Source organism: Ursus americanus, chromosome 8, assembly GCF_024610735.1.
Source record: "Ursus americanus isolate L20-20 chromosome 8, mUrsAme1.1.p, whole genome shotgun sequence".
Lineage (NCBI taxonomy): Eukaryota > Metazoa > Chordata > Mammalia > Carnivora > Ursidae > Ursus > Ursus americanus.
The window spans coordinates 4764662-4784468 of record NC_142134.1 but is presented as its reverse complement, the minus strand read 5'-3'; the positions used below and the strand labels follow the sequence as shown (position 1 = coordinate 4784468).

The 19807-nt window shown below is 37.4% G+C and overlaps 1 protein-coding gene across 1 annotated transcript in view; it reads left to right on the top strand.

The window, feature by feature from the left end:
• The window catches only part of MTTP (microsomal triglyceride transfer protein), a 45101-nt gene that overhangs the window by 1578 nt on the left and 23716 nt on the right, over window positions 1-19807 (top strand). The window contains exons 2-8 of the mRNA XM_045792397.2: window positions 4226-4413; window positions 5718-5861; window positions 11422-11529; window positions 12410-12526; window positions 12840-12979; window positions 14896-15046; window positions 17531-17688. Coding sequence (XP_045648353.1) covers window positions 4226-4413; window positions 5718-5861; window positions 11422-11529; window positions 12410-12526; window positions 12840-12979; window positions 14896-15046; window positions 17531-17688 — 1006 coding nt within the window. The remainder of the gene's footprint in view (window positions 1-4225; window positions 4414-5717; window positions 5862-11421; window positions 11530-12409; window positions 12527-12839; window positions 12980-14895; window positions 15047-17530; window positions 17689-19807) is intronic.

Sequence of the window (19807 nt, the reverse complement as noted above, 5' to 3'; positions counted from 1 at the left end):
AATACAGTTTAAACATGACAGATAGCTACAGTTTTTTGTGTACAAGCTCAGTGGCAACTCCAGAGTTTTAGAACCTGAAGCTTATGCAATTTAGGGGCCATCTTTGAGAAAAGATTGCAAAAATACCTTACGTTTGCAAATGTTACTGTAAAAAAAAGATATGGCATGTGTACACATTGCTAGAGTCCCCTTCCAAGACCTTGGAAAGAGCTTGGGGATATGAGGGCCCCAAAGCTTAAGTATCATTAGCTTCAATCTACAAGCTACGTATGCCAAATATCATAAATAAAAAGTAGAGGACTTGACAGCTCTCTCTACCTGGATGTGATAACTTTTTGTATTATGGTACCATGATTTCATTGTAGATTCCTTGCCCTCTGTAGTGATTGACATTTAAGAAACAAACTACTTGTAAAAGTCTATTTTAAAATCAGGCCATTATTAATTTTGGGATCTCATGTATCACCTCACAACCCAACTCAAACTTAATTATAAATGCAACTGTTTAGCAAATGCCCAGATCTGGGTGGATTCTGAGTGCAGGTTGGACTGAAAGAAGTAAAGGTGGGATTAGTATGTGCTAGGGTCTACTTAGAAGAGATAGGCTGGGGCCGCCTGGGTGGCACAGTCGTTTAGCGTCTGCCTTCGGCTCAGGACATGATCCCGGCGTTCTGGGATCAAGGCCCACGTCAGGCTCCTCCGCTATAAGCCTGCTTCTTCCTCTCCCACTCCCCCTGCTTGTGTTCCCTCTCTCGCTGGCTGTCTCTCTCTGTCAAATACATAAATAAAATCTTTTAAAAAAAAAGAATAGATAGGCTGAGTGAATGTCTTAAAGACTCAAGTTTTCCCTACTTTTTTTCAATTGCATGGCGGATCTATTCTCAGTGCTTTACTCAGGTTTTCTGTATAGTATTTTTACTTTTGCTAACCCAGGCATGAGCTTTCTGTTTAATCTTCTAACTTCTAAACCCAAACTCTCCCTTCACTTCCAGTCTTTGTCTCCGTCCCTAGGCTGACCTACACGTTTCAGTCCATTCACATTAATCATCTTCCGATCTTTTTCCCTTATCCTTCATCCTACTCTTTTACTTTGTACCTTGTAGGTTTCTGTTGGATTCCTAAATCCCATTACCTATCCTTATCACTATTGCATATGTCTTTAAATCTCACCTTGAATTTTCCTAATTTTGAGAAATGCATATTTTAATATATTTCTTAACAGGTTCAAAACTGAGAGTTTTGTTGCTTTTAAGTCACTTCAAAATTTTTAAATGCATTTGAAGGGGTGCACGAAGAGGTTTTATCTAATCTCAGTTTCAAAAAGTGCCATTTTGCATACTCTATAGAGCAACATCCTAAGAAAGAAAGAAGTCGACAGTATAAATGGAATATGCTCCCATTGCCCAGTGTTGCCAGATCCCTGAATAGCACAAAGAGAGAAATACTTATCAAAGATGGAAGAATAACAGGGACAATATTACAGCAGTCCAATTACTTGAATCCTTTTAGGCTTTATCTCCTGTTAAAAGAGGTAGCAAAAGGGCACGTGGGTGGCTCAGTCGGTTAAGCATCCGACTCTTGGTTTTGGCTTAGGTCATGATCTCAGGGTCGTGAGATGGAGCTCCATGTTGGGCTCTGTACTTGGTGTGGAGCCTGCTTAAGATTCTTTCTCTCCCTCTGCCTTTCCCTACTCCCCCCCCCTTAAAAAAAAAAGGAAAAAGATCTAGAATGAGGTCTAATTTTTCTGATGTTTTATCACTTCCAAATCATAGTCAAGAACTGATCTATAATATATTGTCTGTTTTCACATTCTTTTTTTTTTTTAAGATTTTATTTATTTATTTGACAGAGATAGAGACAGCCAGCGAGAGAGGGAACACAAGCAGGGGGAGTGGGAGAAGCAGGCTCATAGCGGAGGAGCCTGATGTGGGGCTCGATCCCACAATGCCGGGATCACGCCCTGAGCCGAAGGCAGACGCTTAGCCGCTGTGCCACCCAGGCGCCCCTGTTTTCACATTCTTTTGACTGGTAAAGTAAAAGGAAAACATGATCAACATGATACTTTGGAAATCTTTGAAATTTAAGAGAGGCTACCTTCCTACAAATTTGTCATTGTTGTTTTAACCGGAAGACACCTTTGTGTAGTCCACAAAACTTAGATCTCAGTAATTTAAACATCAAATTCTGCATTCTATCTGCTATGTTGGTTTGAAAGCAGAGTCAGCTTTTCTCAGCTTGTCATATAATGCTTACCTTTCAAAATTGCTGTCCTCACAGATAGATAAGACATGTATTTCCTTTATGTCCTCTGTGGAATTCAATAGGCATCATAAAAAGAAGGCCTCTCTGGCCAAGCTGTCTTTCCTGGCCGGAAATCCAATGTTTGAACTTGTAGCTGTGTCCCCAGGTAAAATGCAGAAGAGGTAGAGGTAGGGAGGCAAGAGAAAGTCACAGACTTTATCTCCTTCAAGGTTTTTCCTGACTTTTTCTGTCTTCCGTATCTTATACCAGAGGTTCTGCCTGATTTGGTGGTTGGACACAGTCTGTTTCTGTATGCATACTCTTAGTATACCCACCTCCCACACTTCCTTCTCCTGGCTTTTCTAGGTTCTTATTTCTTGTCTCCTTATCTCCTTTCTTTGGGGTTTGTCAGAGCATATATCTTCACCACCCAAAACTTTCCAGGGGCTTCCCATCTCATTCAAATTCTAAGTAATGTCCCTCCAAATCTCCCTGTCACCCATAGGTACCTATTTGACCTCATCTTTTGTAGTGTCTTTCACTTAATTCCAGCCTCTTTGGCCTTCCTGCTCTTCCTCCGTTACCCCTACACTGTGTGTGTGTGGAGGGGTTTGGAGGGGAAGGTAAAAGTGTGGGCGTAGGAGGGGGGGGAATGCTTCTCCCACAGATATCCACGTGGCTAGCCTAAATAGCCTTTGCCCAAAATATTACCTTCTCAGGAAGGTCTTCCCCTCAGCATTCCCATTCCCTTTCTTGTTTCATTTTTCTTCATTAACATTTCTAATACTTTGTAATTTGCTTATATATTTTTTATTGCCCATCTTTTCCTCATTCAAGTGCTCCACAAAGACAGATATTTTGTCGGCTTACTAACAGGTATAACCTCAGAGCCTAGAAAAGTGCCTATACCCAGCAGGTGCTCAGTATATCCTTGTTGAATGTGTGGGTGAGTCCCTAGCTCACTCCCTAGGAATGGAAAAGAGTTCAACCTAAAGGTTTAGATGTGTATAGTAAAGGAAGAGCACAGTCTCTAGAGCCAGACAGCCTGGGTTCAAGTCCTGGCTCTATCACTCACTGTCTGGGTAACCTTGGGCAAAATGTATATCTCTATGCCCTTCCCTTTCCTCATCTATAAAAGGAGACTAATAATGGTACCTACCCCATTAGGTTTGAAAGATTTGATCCTACTCCTTCACATTTCTTTGGGTTAAGTTAGGCTGAATTAGAGAGTGTGTGAACTGCTCCATATATCAATTATTTTGGCTCACTATACTATTTGACGTTAAACTGCCCCTGCCATATTAAAGCCTGTACTAAGATTTTATGTAGTATAACATTATTTCATTCAGGAACAGCTAATTTAAATTTACATATGTGTAGCCTTGGAATGTACCTTTGTGCTAAAAGTTTACTATAGTTAAATAAACTGTAATATATTTACTATAATTAATAGAGAAATTACATTGCAGGGGATAGCCTTTAAATATTGCCTTCTAACCCCTAAAATTACCTTGGCATTGATCTGTTGTACTGAAATGATATCTTAATTGCAAATGGTTTTTTATTAATTTTGTAAAACAATTCTTGGCTAACCCTTTACTTGAAATCATACTCATTATACCTCAGTAAAACTGGGGAGAGAAGAGAAATCATATTCATATAATTAAAAACATAATGATGACATTTCCTTAAAAATGTTCTATGGCTCAAACAGGGCAATATTTAGATAATCTGATTTTGATTAGGGATATAAACATTTCCTGAAATGGAAGCTTATTTGTTTGCTAGGTGTTCTTCTTGTTGTTCAAGTCTATAATTTCAGCAGATGGAGAATAGAACCATCTTTTACTTAGCAAATATTACTAAGTTCCCACTGGGCACTATTATGCTAGATGAGGAATGCTTTGATAGCAAGAAAGCATAGTCCCTGACCTGACAGGTACCTTGCAACTGAGACTTGAATTGTGTCACAATCTTTATGCAGGTCACACAACTGGTCTCTCATTAAATAATGACCGGCTGTATAAACTCACATATTCCACTGAAGTTTTTCTTGATCGGGGCAAAGGAAAACAACAAGACAGTGTAGGTTACCGAATTTCATCTAATGTGGATGTCATCTTACTCTGGAGGAACCCTGATGGTGATGATGACCAACTGATCCAAATCACAGTAAGTATCTTCTACCAGAGATCAAAGTTTGGATGTCAGCAAAGTCTTTGCGAAGTGTATCATTCAACACTTTTGTGGGCTTGGTTATATACCTGTTTTAGTTTGTTATCTATCACTAAAATAAGTATATCTACAGTTTTGAAGCTTTTTGCTAATCAAAAGTGATCTGGTCTGTCCAAGTAGTTGAAGCAAGCAAAAGAAGGCATATGCTGGTGGTAACTATAGCATGATGTCCAGTTCTATATTTTGCATTAATAGGCACATTAAAATAGAAATCATTTGAGATGTTCTAGGAGTGAGAAGTCTAGAATCCATGTCATGTGAAAAACAATTAAGACCACTCTAGTTGAAAGAAGAGATAAATTAGGAGCTCTCAATTTTTCTCAGTTCTTCCGTATAAGAGATAGAATTACCAAGGAGGAAATGAACCTGTTCTGTGTTCTTCCTGAGGTAAGAAACAGGTGCTGTCCTGCATGGCAGTGTTTAGTCAGTTATGATAATTTAGATTTATGTGTTAAGAAAGGAGGTCAAATTAGATGGCCTCTGAGGCCTTAAACTTTCAGTTTTAATATGTGGTGATTCCATATTTGCTTCCACGGGCCTAAAGCCAATAGATTTCTCTAGCAAAATCAGTTATTCTTCTACATGTTAGTGTGAAACAGGTACACAGGACAAAGATCTGTTCCCTTGTAACTGATAAGTAGTTGTTGATAAACTTTATAAAGAGGTGTCACTGTAATATGTGTACCCAGTGATCTTTGCTTCTTTGGACGTCTCTAATAGCTGTTGTGTCTTCCAAGTTGGATCAAAACTTCATCATCCACCTCTCTGAGCCATTTCTCAATAGAACTGTAAAGTACTCTACAGAAAACATTATGTACTTCCTTGTTCAGTAACCAACTGTTCATCTTTAATTTTGTATATGTAAGTGAAATACAATGGGTTAGGATTCCTTTCAAAAAAAAAGGTAAAGAAAGTGAAGAAACCAGGCAAACAGCAACAGTCAAAATGAACGAGGAGAGTGACTGACAAAAAAGAGCGACCTTCCAGTCATAATTATTATAAACCTGAATTCACAGATTTCTTTAAGAATCAGTGTTTTTACCTTATTCAAAAACCCTATTTTTGGATACCTTCTCCATTCTTTTGAAGTTAATGGCTAAGTCCTATGAATCATGAATTGAAAAAGAACAGAATATATTATGGCCAACCCTGTTTATTGCTTTACCATTTTATTTTCTAAGAGACTGTGATGGAAATAGACATAGCAAGTTTTTCTAACAGGTTTCTTTCCGTGATTCCAGATGAAAGATGTAAATGTTGAAAATGCGAACGAGCAGAGAGGAGAGAAGAACATTTTCAAAGGAAAAAACCCACCCAAAATCATAAGAAAGGAAAACTTGGAAGCTTTACAAAGACCTGTGCTCCTTCATCTAGTCCATGGAAAGGTAAAAGTGATTTTGGGGGTCCCACATCTTTTTTCTCCTACTTCAAATTTTTCTTCCCTTCAGTGGTTATTATTTTGCAGTAATTATGATATCACTACTTTCATAGTAAACGGAACTTTTTCAAGAACTGATAAATAGAGATTGTAAATTAAATACTTCAGAAGTAAATCAAGGCATTGAATTCACTTATATTTTTTAGCCATTTGTTTCCCATTTTTATGAAAATCTTAATGGTACAACTAAGTATTTGTTTACTGAGAGGCATTCTTAAAAGGTATATTCCTTATTAGGTTAGGAAGGATTAGAAAGATATTATAACACACTAGGTCGTTACAGGTGATTGTGTACATTGTTCAGGAAAGTAGACAAATTATGAGACTGAAATGATCTAACTTAGATTAATGATATTGACTCATGAGAATATCAGTATCTGGCTAATGTACAAAACTGAAGCTTTTGAAAGGGCATGGCATTCCTAAGGTAGAGTTGATTTTTTAAAAAAGCACTTAGAGTTTATTTAAAAACTATGACTTTGAAAAGCATTTTGTATATTAAAGTAATGAGTGAACACTATAATATCCATTTGGAAGTTTGCTCAGAGAAGTCTGTAAGTGTGCATTACTTATGATTTGATTGTAGGCTATTAAAAATGGTCTAAATATGTTTGGAATTGAGACACAATTGTGATCAGTGAATTACTAGCCATTACATACGTGGGTTTATGAAAAGCATAGATATTATATTGACATACATAAAAATGTATCTGTAAAGATGAAAACTCAATTTTAGGTACCAAAGTAGAAAAACAGTAAGAGATCCTTAGAGTTAAAATGCTGCACATCTCCAAAATGTCTCTAGATTAAAATTTCTAGATTCAAAATAAAGGTGAAAGCAAATACTTTAATTATAAATTTCAGACGTGATACATTGTTAATAATGATGTGCACTTTTATAGAAAGTACTAAGAAGGGATTCTTGTGTTGTTAATTCTACAACCAAATATGAATCCCCTTCTCAAGAATGCTTCTCTTCTCCTCGTCAAAATACTTCCCATGCCTCAGGCTTTGCTCACAAGGCCCTTTCTTTTATAAAGTTTATATCCTTCCAACCAGTTGGAAATAACCACCCCTCTTTAAAACTTTATTCCAGGTCCTCCCTCTCTCCTTCATGCCCTTCCACTCCCTTCTTCCCCAAAGCACCCAGAACCATGCCTTGCATCGACTGATTTGGTGTTCCAGGAGACTTTCCCAGCATTCTCCCAAACCCCATTCTCTCCTAGGGCTTATTTCTATTTGGTGTTTCTCACAGTATGTGGAAATTCTCTCTTTATTTGTCTATAGTCAGTATTCAGAGTAAGCTCATGGGCAGCAATTGTGTCTTTAACTCTGTATATTCAGTGCCTTGCTCATAGTGGGGACTCAATGAATGTTTGTAAACTAAAGGCATGAGCATATAAGGATACCTGGGGCCAAAATGAGTTGAACTTTGAGAATGGCTTTGGTTACTGTTTGCTTAATAATAGCTAAATCAGACTGGGCACTTCTTGTGTACCAGAGGCTGAAGGCATTACATGAATTATCTCTTCTATCCTCCTGAGAGCTCTGGGAAGGATCTTGTAATAGATGAGGAAACCAAAGTTAAGAGCAGTGAAGAAATTTGCTTAGGGTCACACAAGTGGCCATGGTAGAGGTGGGATTAAAACAGAATGTCTAATTTCAGAGGCTAGGTTGGAAACATCTACTTATACTGTCTTCCAGCTATAAGGATTTGGGGAAGTACCACCTCTCTGGTTGACTTGTAATATTCCTATTTTATCCTTCAATGTATCTATTAACTCACTTGATTTTCATATGGCACAACAACATGAAAACCTGTTTTTTTCATCTCTGGCTTTCCAATGTGGAAAGACACTTGAGCCCATAAAATATTAGTTGCTTTTATAGTTTTAATGACAATCTACCCTTTTATAGCCCCTTGCATAGCAGTTGAGTACAAAGTCTTTTGTTACACACAAAAGGACTCGGTGCCCTCACTGTTCAAAGGCTGGGCTGGAGCTGCCACATCATTATTTCGGTGACTCCAACATGCCAATTCTGCACGAGCTGTGATCGTAATGATTTACGATAGTCTCAGGTTAAAGTGCACGGTGGTATCTATCAATGATATGACAAAGTACTCGTTGGAAAAAAAAATATGACCCTGGAGACTAAGAAGCCATGTGGAATTTTCAGCCACATCACTGTCAGAAAGATCATTATTTAAATGATCACTTCAGTTTACTATGAGAGGAATTATGAAAGGAAAAGCTAAACTGCTGATTGGCAGTTTTTTTTAAAAAATGTGTTCTACCCCAGACTCAAATTCAGTTTTACCCCCTGAAATTTCTGTGATTTCAAGGATGCTCAGCAGCATGTATTTTTTTTGGCCTTCCAGAGCCCTGTTTTAAGCTCCTATATTTACATTATAAAAGAGAGCCCATTAAAGCACTCAGATGCATATTTATTGCACATCATCCTTTTTCCACGCCCACTCATCTTCCCTACACAGGTGTTTGGGCATGGCTCCAGTTTTGTCTACAAATCATAGGTGAAGTTGGAAACATGACAGTTTCCTGGTTAAGCTGATTATCACTGACAGGCAAAAGATGCCTCAAGTTATAGCATGGATTCTTTTTTTGGCCTGAAATGCTAATCCAATTAACCGGATAATTACCAGATTTCCATTTCTGGTTTTCACTGTCAGTATTGATTAAATTAACCTCATGGCTGCTGAGTTGGCCCTTTATTTTGTGTTGTTTCTAGGCATTGATTTGTTCTCTGAATCTGGCAGTGTGGCTCCTTTACATGCTGAACCTCCATAAGGAATCCGACCCCTTGAAAACCTTCAGTTCTTCTTATATATCTTCACTTGTCTGTTTTCCAATGTGTCATTCCCTAGCTATACTCTGTTAGATACACATCAAAGATATGTTTAGAGATACAGCTCCAGCTAAGTAATTCAATAAAATGATTAGTCTGTGTGCTGGGATTCTTTTTGTTCATTTTTGCTGTTTGTGCCAGTTAATGGAATTTTGCTTTCTCTTATTCTTAAAGAATGTGTAACTTAAGGGGATGTATAGAAGCATTTTTTTCCTAAGGAAAAAATATGATGAATCCCTACTGATTCCAAGACAAAATTGGCCCTCAAAATTTGACAGAAAGAGGCACTGCATCTCCTTTTCCACAATTCACCCATCTTCCTCTGTGTTTGGTTTCCTTGGGTTAAAGACTTAGTTTGTAACTAGCTGGTGTCACTGTTGCTTTCCGGAAGCTGTTGGCACTGTGAATTTAGATAAGAGTCCTGTGCTCTCAGATGTTCAGAGCTCATTTCAGAACTGAATGAAGTAAATCAGCTTTATAGCCTGAATGTAATAAAACTTAACTTGGTTCCTGTTGTGAAATAATGAATTTAAGATTATTGCTGTGACAGCCACATGGACTGAACTGCAAAGTTCTGACTTATAATTTTTTTTAATTATCGGGAGCCTGCTCCATTCTAACAGTTTTGACTTTTAGCTAGTATAGATACCAGAGCCGTCTTTACTTTGAATCTCATCGGTCTACACTAAAACAACAGTATTTAGGCCCTAAAGATAGCAGTCATACAAGTGAGGAAAAACAGATTTGTCCACTTTTCTAGTTTCAGGGAAACAATAAAAATTAATAGAAGAATGAAAAAAAAGTCTTTTTATGTCTTCTAGTTTACACTGTTCAATCTGTTAGGGAAAACAAGTTGCTAACACCATTTTCTTAGAGATCTAGCAGTCAAGATCAAAACTTGATCCATAGGCATGGGCCATTGATAAAAGAGCATTTAATCTTTTCTGTAGTCCAAAGATTAAATCAGAGAACTATGTTTCCTGAAATTTTAAGTAAAACTTTCTATAAATACTTCGGGCATATTTTATAGCCTGGAAGGAAAGTGAGAATACTGATGACCGTACAAGTATTTTCACCATTTAACGGCTCCTCTTTGCTTTCTGAGGTACTTAAGACTCAGACCACAAAAGTCACAGGTCATAGGCTATGCATATTGCCACTAAGTGTGTCTGGGTTTAAGCGATCCACTTAAAACCTTTACTAATCTGGAGATATACTTACAGAAATTTGAAAGTGAAGTTACACTGTAAGTCTGAAAAGGAAAGAAGACCCAGTTAACAAAATAGAACATCAGAAACTCAGCCTTGGATCTGAGAAATTGCCAGTGATTTGTTTGAGAATATGATACCATGGATTTTCAGACACTGAAGTCACCATCCCAGTTCCTTTTTAACCTGGACAAACACAATTCCAACATTTATAGGTTCGTTCAGTATAATGACTAAAATTGATTGCTGGATAAAGTACCTAATAAATTTGTCACTAGGCAGAGTATATGTAGAAAATAAAAATAGAGATTTGAGGCACTTGTTTGGCTAATTCAGGCAAAATATTCTTTTCTAAGGTGTGAGAGAGTTTTCATATAGGTTGAATTGTTCAGATTGGTATTAACTGAATTCATTGCATAATTACTGAACTTTCTGTTTTACTTGAGAAATCATGGTTGGTTTTAAAGAGAATAGGAAGGCATTCAGGATATTTCCAATAGGAATGCTCAGCTATAATTACCATAGACCTTGGGAATTTTTATAAGGAAGCCTCTACTTCTAAATTGTGTGAGGTGTTTGGAGTTAATATAGGGTGAAAAGTGACAGACCTCCCAGAAAATTCTCTTTGTATTTTTATTCTTGTTCCTAAACATGACCTAAATTATCAAAATGGTATGAGACATCGTTATCACCCCTGGGCCTATAAATATCAAGGATCAAACAAGAGCTAAGCCATTGACTATTACAGACAAATCACAGTCATCCTCCTCATTTCAACCTCTTTTCCTGCCTTCCGAAGGGACTCAAAGCAGTGCCTGTGGCAGGCCATGCAATGGTAGCAATCTCAACCTCAAATTTTCCAACCATCTCTATCTCCTTAAAACCAGGGTCAGTGTGAATGCTGGAGGGCCAGAAAGAGTGGGCGTTAATTGGGGTCATGCGTAGGCCCTTGTCATAGCCCTTAGAGGCTGTCCTAGTTTATGAGTGTCAAGTATGGTAATTACCATTCTCTTCCAAGGACTGATTTCTTTGTTATTTTAAACATTGGTTCATTTTTGTTTCAAGTAGAGTTATAGGTAGGGAACATATTCATATGTTCAAAGAAAATATTCCTGATTTCTCTTCCTTGGGCAATCCTTCTTGCTTTCACAGAAATCCTAGTCTAAATCAGGGCACTCTTTCCTTCCCTAGGCTATGCCCATCTTGTTCAGAGCCTTAATTATCTGTCTCCCAAAATTTCATATTCTCATGGTCTAGCTTCTTAGGAACTTAAATAACATCTTTTCACAAAAAAGAAATCCCAGCTTTGGAGTAACAGATCTCTGTCTCCCAGATTGATGGGGGTGAAAATCTGATCTTTCCTGCTAATTATTTAACCAAATTGATGAATGATGCATTTTTGCTTCATGTATGTTTGTCTTTTTCCCCCCCTAGATCAAAGAGTTCTACTCATATCCAAATGAGCCTGTGGCCATAGAAAATCTCAAGAGAGGCCTGGCTAGCCTATTTCAGATGCAGTTAAGCTCTGGAACCACCAACGAGGTACTTACTAATATTAAGGATCCAGAATATTATTTGTCAATAGTTACCAAAATTGCTCATATGGATTTCTATTTGTAGAAATTCAGTAAAACTTACTACTGTGGTAATGCTCGGAAAAGGTGAGTAGTGTGATTAAGTCTCATTTACATGTGAAACAGAATTGCCATTTACCCCAATTCGTACTCAAATACAGGGTGAAGGAAATTAGAATCCATTATACTAAGGAGACTTATGGAATGACTAAATGATAGAGATGCAGAAAACGTTGGGGAGCATTTCAGTGGCATCACTGTACCTCACGGTCCCATGGGGACCTTATTTAAGATATGGATTCCCTGGGGCGCCTGGGTGGCATAGTTGTTAAGCGTCTGCCTTCGGCTCAGGGCGTGATCCCAGCATTCTGGGATCGAGCCCCACATCGGGCTCTTCCGCTGTGAGCCTGCTTCTTCCTCTCCCACTCCCCCTGCTTGTGTTCCCTCTCTCGCTGGCTGTCTCTATCTCTGTCAAATAAATAAATAAAATCTTTAAAAAAAAAAGATATGGATTCCCTGCAGAGATTCTGATTCGATAAATCAGGGAGGTCCTGAGCATCTGTATTGTAACAGTTTTCTCAGACAGTTTCGATGCATTGTCAGTCTGGGGATCCAGTGGTCTATACCAACCCCCTTCATGTCACAGATGAAGAAAGTTAGGTTAAACTAGAGAAGTTAAGTGGCTCCCCAGTATCCCACTTTGAGTCAAAGGCAGAGCTGAGTCTGAGTACCTGTTCTGAATTCAGCCATGGAAACATCAGGAGCCCCAGTTTTCAGGCTGCTTCCCACTGGAATTTAAATGGTCCCTGTGAAAATCCCAAACATTGTATTTTCACTTTTCTTTTTAGGTAGATATTTCTGGGGATTGTAAGGTGACATACCAGGCTCATCAGGACAAAGTGACCAAAATTAAGACCTTGGATTCATGCAAAATAGAGAGGTCTGGATTTACAACCTCAAATCAGGTATGATCGGTATCAGCCTCTTTAAGGCATCCAAATAATTACATTTTGTAAAGATTAATTTAAAATGATAGAAGAATAAGGTAACAATATAATTTGGGAGCATTTATAATTTTTAGTTTAGGGTATTGTTTCACATAGTACCAAATGAAAAGGTTTATTTTCATATGTTATAAGTTTGTGTGGTGAAGGGAAGGTATTAAGAGGAAGCTCTTATGAAGATTAGAAGAGAGTTTGCTATTTGGCTTGATTCAAAGATAAAAAACTGATTGTTACAATGACAAATGTTTATTTATTTATTTATGTATTTATTTAGATCTTGGGTGTCACTTCAAAAGCCTCATCTGTCACTACCTATAAGATAGAAGACAGCTTTGTTATAGCTGTGTTTGCAGAAGAGACACATGCTTTTCGGATGAATTTCCTACAAACCATTGCAGGCAATATAGTATCAAAGTAAGATAATGATGAAATTTAAATTTCCTTTCCTATTCTTTGATATATTATTATATTTGGTTTTAAAATATACATGTTAGAAGTGTTAAATGTATGTAGGAGATATATATATATATATATATTGCTTCCTCATTTTGACTGTTAGCTTCTTGAAAACTGTGATTATGTCTTGCTCACCTTTAGTTTTCACATCATCTACACTAATATATGGCATATTTTTTTTTAATTTTTTAAATTTTTTTCTTTTCTCTTTTTCATTTTCCATTGTCACATGGGTTATTTATTTTATTTTTATTTTTATTTTTTAAATTTTTTATTATGTTATGTTAGTCACCATACAGTACATCATTAGTTTTTGTTGTAGTGTTCCATGATTCTTTGTTAATATATGGCATATATTAAATAGTTTTTAATAGAATTTCATTTAAAATTGTATCAATCATTTATTAAATAGATTTACATTTTAAAAATGCAAACTACTTGATTCATTCTAGTTTATTTTCTAATTTTTCTGTCAGATCTTTCCAATGATAAGTTTAAAAAGTGGTGGCATTTGCATGTTCTCTCCTTGAGATTTTTGTTGTTGGTGGTGTTAAGAAACACATAAAAAGTTCCATAGTAAAGTGATATGACAGAATTTTTGTATTTTTGGTTTATAATACCATATTCAAGCCCGTTATTTCAGTGTGAGAAAATTTCTCTGGTCAGAAGTTCTCAGGGGCTTAGGAACTAGAACTTTCAAATCTAAGACTGTATGTCATTTTCAGATTTTAATTTAAGAGACTTCCTAGCATTAAATATATTCTATCTTATGCCATCGCTTGTCAAATGATTTCTCTTAAGTAGCTCTAATAACAGAGCACAGTGGATGCAGAGTCTTGGGAAAAGTGCCTCAAACCATAAATGCTTGAAAATTTTTTTGAAGTCTCATCTGGATAGAATTTTGCATTTTACTTTGCACCATATCGTTTTCATGTATTTTCATATAAAATAAATATTTTAAATTACTAATCAGGTCTATCAGGTTTCCACTGCCCTATAGCAAACCACTCCCAATTTAGTGGTACAAAAAGCAGCAGTCTTTTTACTATTCTCTCTCAGAATTCTGGGTCTTGCCTTGGCTCAGCGAGGAATGCCTTGTTTGGTGTCTGTTCTGCAGTGGCAGTCACTGACCAGAGCTGGTTAAAAGGTTGCTCCCTCACCTATTTGTTATCTGGACTGGGAAGACTCAAACTACTGAGATTCCCCAAGCATTTCTCTTTATCAACATGTGGGCTCTCAAAATGGCGGCTTCAGGGAGTCAGACTTTGTACATGGCAGCTCAAGTCTCCAAAGGGACGTGCGCTGCTGGCATTCCAGATGAAGGCTACATTTCCTTTAAAGATTTAGCCTTAGAAGTCACATAGTTTCCTTCCACTGTCCCTCTCTTAGTTGGGGGAAATCACAGAGTCCTCCCTAGGATCAAGGATAGGCATGCAGACTCTACCTCTTGACGGGAGAAAGACAAGGTTCTGAAAAAGCATTTCAGGCAAAAATATCATGGAAGGCATTTTCAGTAAATAAGATTTCTTAATAGTCTTAGTTAATAAGTTGTTGTGTGGATGATATTTTCAGAAAGCAGGGCTAAATTTAAAAGAAGTGACATCATATATCTTCTTCAGCATCCAAGCAAGTTTTCTTCCCTATATTCTCTTAAATCTAGACTTAGATTTTCAAACCCTTGAGTAAAATTGTTGTTCCAGAAAGATTTTATAATTATCTTGAGGTTTCTGCTACTGAGATATTGCAGTTTGAAAGACATGGACTTACATAGTGTGAATATATTAGTATCTGGTTTGCCAAAAGGATGGCAATCAGTAACTTGTTCACTCAAAAGAAAGCTGCTAATGTGATATTTCTCTTCTTCGCTTGTGCAGGCAGAAATTAGAGCTGAAGACCACTGAAGCAGGTCCAAGTCTGACACCCGGAAAGCAGGTTGCAGCCATAATTAAAGCAGTTGATTCAGAGTACAGGGCACTTCCCATTGTGGGACAGGACTTCCAGAGCGAGTGTAAAGGATGCCCTTCTGTAAGTGTGAACAACTCCGTTGTGTGGTCAGATAGGGGAATAATCATGGCTTAAACTTCGGTTTTTCTTTTGTCTCCAGTGGAAGCTTCATTTAATTCTTTGAAGAATGTTTATAAAGAGCTACCAGCTACCAGTGAATTCTAATGGCTCTAGCACTTAACAATATGCACCCAAGATGATGTGTAATCCAACAATAATTAACAAATAATTACTGTCCACTCATTTCAAATTAAAAATGTTATGGCTTAAGGGCTGCTTCTGAATAGTAATACCTAGAATGCAGTGGGGGATAAAGGGCCTAATGAAGTTTGGGGAAAGCATGTAGTGTCACGAGCATGGACAGGGATCTGAATCCTGAAAGTTCTACCACTGAGTAGCAGTAAGTCCTCAGGTGAAATATTTTACTGAGGTCAGTGTTCTGAGTATTGCTGTGAGGACTAAAAAATGATACCAAGTTCTCTGCTAAGTTAGGAAACACTTCTTTACCATGCCCCAACTCCCCTACAATTACAGACAGAAATGAGATAGCACATCTCCAAGGCAAACTGTAGATCATCATAACATTTTAAGTCCAACAAAGAGAGCTTTCATTTATCGCATGAATCAGTTGTGTTAATGGCCGTTGATAGGACCTTCGGGTCTAGCATTTCCTAATACTTAGCCTTTTGTCAGGAGAGCAAACCCTTGCTTCATGCTCTGTTGGTAGCTACCAGAAAATGCCATTCCCTTGGATATTATTGGTGTTCAGAGAAGTAGAATTATCAAGAACTAATATCATAATTTGCTTAAATTATGCCTGCTTGCTAATTTCTCAAATTTACCAAAATTGAACTAGGGGAAAAACAAAAAGAGAGAATCGTCTTTCTCAAATCGTATTTTTTTTTACATCTTTATTTGAAATATTTCTTTTAATTTTACTATGTTGGTCACCATACAGTATTTCATTAGTTTTTGACGTAGTATTCCATGATTCATTGTTTGCATATAACACCCAGTACTCCAGGCGATACCTGCCCTCCTTAATACCTATCATTGGGTCAAATCCTATTTTTTATTTGTTTTTCTTCCATATATCATAATGTTCCAGTGTAATTTTCAAATGTGTCATATGAAGGTGGAAATTGTTTAGGGAAGTGACTGATGAAACCAATCATCTTTTTTAATGCTATGAACTATTAATTTCTCTCCCTGCTGGTTATTAAAAATTATAAGCCATTTTAGATTTTTGATAATTACTTCTTCATTATTGTAAGAAGGGTTTATGTCTTTGAGGAATTGCTTTCACAATTTCAATACACTGTCACCGTTGCAACCTTTAAAGAAAAAAAAATCTGAATTGACACTGGTGTGCTCTCTGCCCTCAGAAATGACCCAGTAGATCTTAAGCTAAGAATAGCTGGAATTTTGCTTTGGAATATCCTCTTAAGATTAGATAACCAAAAAGGATTTGAAAAAGAGAAAATATGTGTCTATTGCTTATTAGAAGGAGTGATTAATTTAAATATTGGTAGCATCCTGATTGCCCCAGAATTAGAGAGCTGAAAGTCACTAATGGGATTAAAGACATTATTTACAACGAGGGGAAAAGTGGTAAACTATGAAAAATCAGTTATTTAGCATATTTCAAAGCCAGAATATGTCCCTAATTAGAATTATTTACTATTGTTAAAATCATAATAGAATAACAACAGTATGAGAATTACCTTTATCTAATACTACTCTACTTAACATGTAAGTAATGGGGGCGCCTGGGTGGCTCAGTCGTTAAGCGTCTGCCTTCGGCTCAGGGCGTGATCCCGGAGTTCTGGGATCAAGCCCCACATCAGGCTCCTCCGCTATGAGCCTGCTTCTTCCTCTCCCACTCCCCCTGCTTGTGTTCCCTCTCTCGCTGGCTGTCTGTCTCTGTCAAATAAATAAATAAAATCTTTAAAAAAAACATGTAAGTAATGAACAGTTCAGGCCTCAGGATAGCTAAACATGACATTTCATAGAAACAATAAAGAGATACACTAGGGAGCTCAAGTTATTTCGAAGACTGATTTTCAGTGAGGTCGCAGTACATAAGAAACCTGACACAATTATTCAGCAGTTTATTATTCCAACACCTCCAGCTGTTATCAGAAATTCTGCACAGTTGCGGGATGATCGTCAAAGCCTGGCTTAGGTATAATTCCCTTGGTGTAACGAAAATGACCTTATAGGTCCAGAAGCCTCGGTTCTCTGAAGCTAAGTACTAACAGACCAAAATGGTCCTCTCGCAGAGGAATTGCAAACAGAGTGAGCAGGCCTTTATGTTTGTCTCTGAGAGTCACAGGAGTGTGAGAGGGGCATGTGGCAATCAGGGATATGGACGGTAAGATACAAAAAGCTTCTCTTGCTTGTCAGTTACAAGGCAAGATTTCTTTCTGGGGAGAACTTCCCTTGACAGTGCGGCTGTCCAGAATCCCGAATGGAGTGTGAGCCTGCTGCCGTGTTTCTTTGCAGCTCGCAGAGCACTGGCAGTCAACCAGAAAACACCTGCAGCCTGACAACCTCTCCAAGGCTGAGGCTGTCAGAAGCTTCCTGGCCTTCATTCAGCGCCTCCGGACTGCAAAAAGGGAAGAGATCCTCCAAATCCTCAAGGCTGAAAGCAAGGAAGTGTTGTAAGTTCCCGAATCTGGTGCAGGGCTGTCTGTAGAGAAGCATTTCTGGGTTATTGGTTTCTTATTAGCAAGAAAGACCCTTTAACCAACTGCCCAACTTCCAAATCAATTACTGCGTTGTTTATGCATTTTCATCAAAGAGTTATGCCATGATACAGTAACTTAACAATTACTTGACCAGAAATGTACTAAAACAAGGTTTTAGCAGTGACTCAGAATGGACATTTTTGGAGTGTTTCTGAGTTTAAATCAAGTCTAAATTGGTACATACATAAGGGAGGGCAGAGCTTCATCTTGACACCATGATGCATGTGCTGCCTTCCTGTGTTTGGACCTATTAATTTACATTTGCAAAGACTCCAGAGTTGATTATAAAAACAAAAAAAGTATGACTTTTCAACTGAAAAATGTGATTTTATTAAAGATCCAGTGATCATACCCATCAAAGCCATTTTTTATATAGAAAATTGATAACTAAGGTAAATAGTCAAAAGAATCTAGAAAAAAGAAATCTGTGCATTTGAATGTTTGCTGAAAGTGTGATTCATTGACATGCATAATAGAATTAACTTAATTCTCAGATTTACTTTGTAAATACAAGTGGTTTTTGTTTATATAACCCTAATGATAATTACCCTAATGATACAGAAAATAGCTCAATTAATTTGACAGTCAAAACTAGCCATTACCATAATCAAAAATGGAAATTGGCCAACTTACACACACACCCACATACACATACCCACAGTACCAGTAGCTGTAGTCACTGAGTTCAAAGGACTCAATTCTCCAAGAAGGAAATTGAGCTTTTTTTTCAAGAAGTCTCTTTATTCTTGATTATATTTGTTATTTACTTGCCTTGAGGACATTTTAAAAATTGATAGGAATTCCATATGACTAACCAGAGTTGGTTGCTTTCTTCAAAAATTAAATATTTAAACCAGAAATTGAAAGGTACACAAAATCAGAGATTCTCCGACTCCTGTTTTAATTATAGAACTTTAAAATATATTTGTAGGGTGATTTGTCTTTATAGGAAAGGCAAAGATACTGACAAGAAAAGTTTAAAAATTGGCTATTAGTTTAGAATGGAGATTGAATTAAATTCTAACCTTATTTGTATCCTAAAAACCTTAAGGTAGCAATTATTTGGATAATTTCTTGATGTAGTTTCTAAATCAGATTACAGGTTTCTTCTGCCACCCCGAAGTAGAGCCTTCATATGAAACCTTTTGTCACCCTAAATGGTGTAAAGCAAAGAATTACCATTAATTTACATGGAAAATTTTTGAGGATTTCCAGACCAAAAAAAAAATAACCTCTCTTAGGTTTTTCTGATACTTTAGGACACATGTTGCAAATGGATACACGAAATAAATTGAGATAAAGCCCAGACACTCATAGACACAGTTCTAAGCTATGGTGGCCTGACGCTGAGATGCTGAATGTAGTTCTCTGGGAAGGGGCTTGGTGGGGCCACACTCGCTGCTCAGGATGCGCACTGCCTCCATAACGGGCCTGCTGCAAAACATGTTGAATGCTATTTTGCTTTTAACCTTTTTTTTTTTTTTCGGTAAAAGCGGAAATCCTCTTCAGATTTCTTTTGGTTACCAAAAACAGGTACTAATGTAGGGCTTTTGTAAAAGCAAAGTAGCCTAACACAAACTTTGGAAAATCAGAGGATACTTGTATTTACATAATATTGTACCATATAATATGTAACCCCATGTAGCATAGTGTAATGGAAGGGATACTAGGATGAACTAAAATCAGAAGACCTAGTTTTTTTTAAAGATTGATTTATTTGAGAGAGGGAGAGAGTGAGCAGGGAGAGGGGCAGAGGGAGAGATTCTCAAGCAGACTCCCCACTGGGCAGGGAGCTCCACACCGGGCTCCTTTGCAGGACCCTGAGATCATGACCTGAGCTGAAATCAAGAGTCAACACCGAACTGACTGAGCCACCCAGGCATCCCTGGAAGTCCTGGTTTTTAATTTTGACCTCCAACACTGTATAACCTTTGAGCAAATTGTTTATGTTTAGCCTCTCCAAGCCTCACTTTCAACATCTCTAAAATATGGAGAATAATTCCTTCTAGTTATTGTAGCATAGTGGAAGACA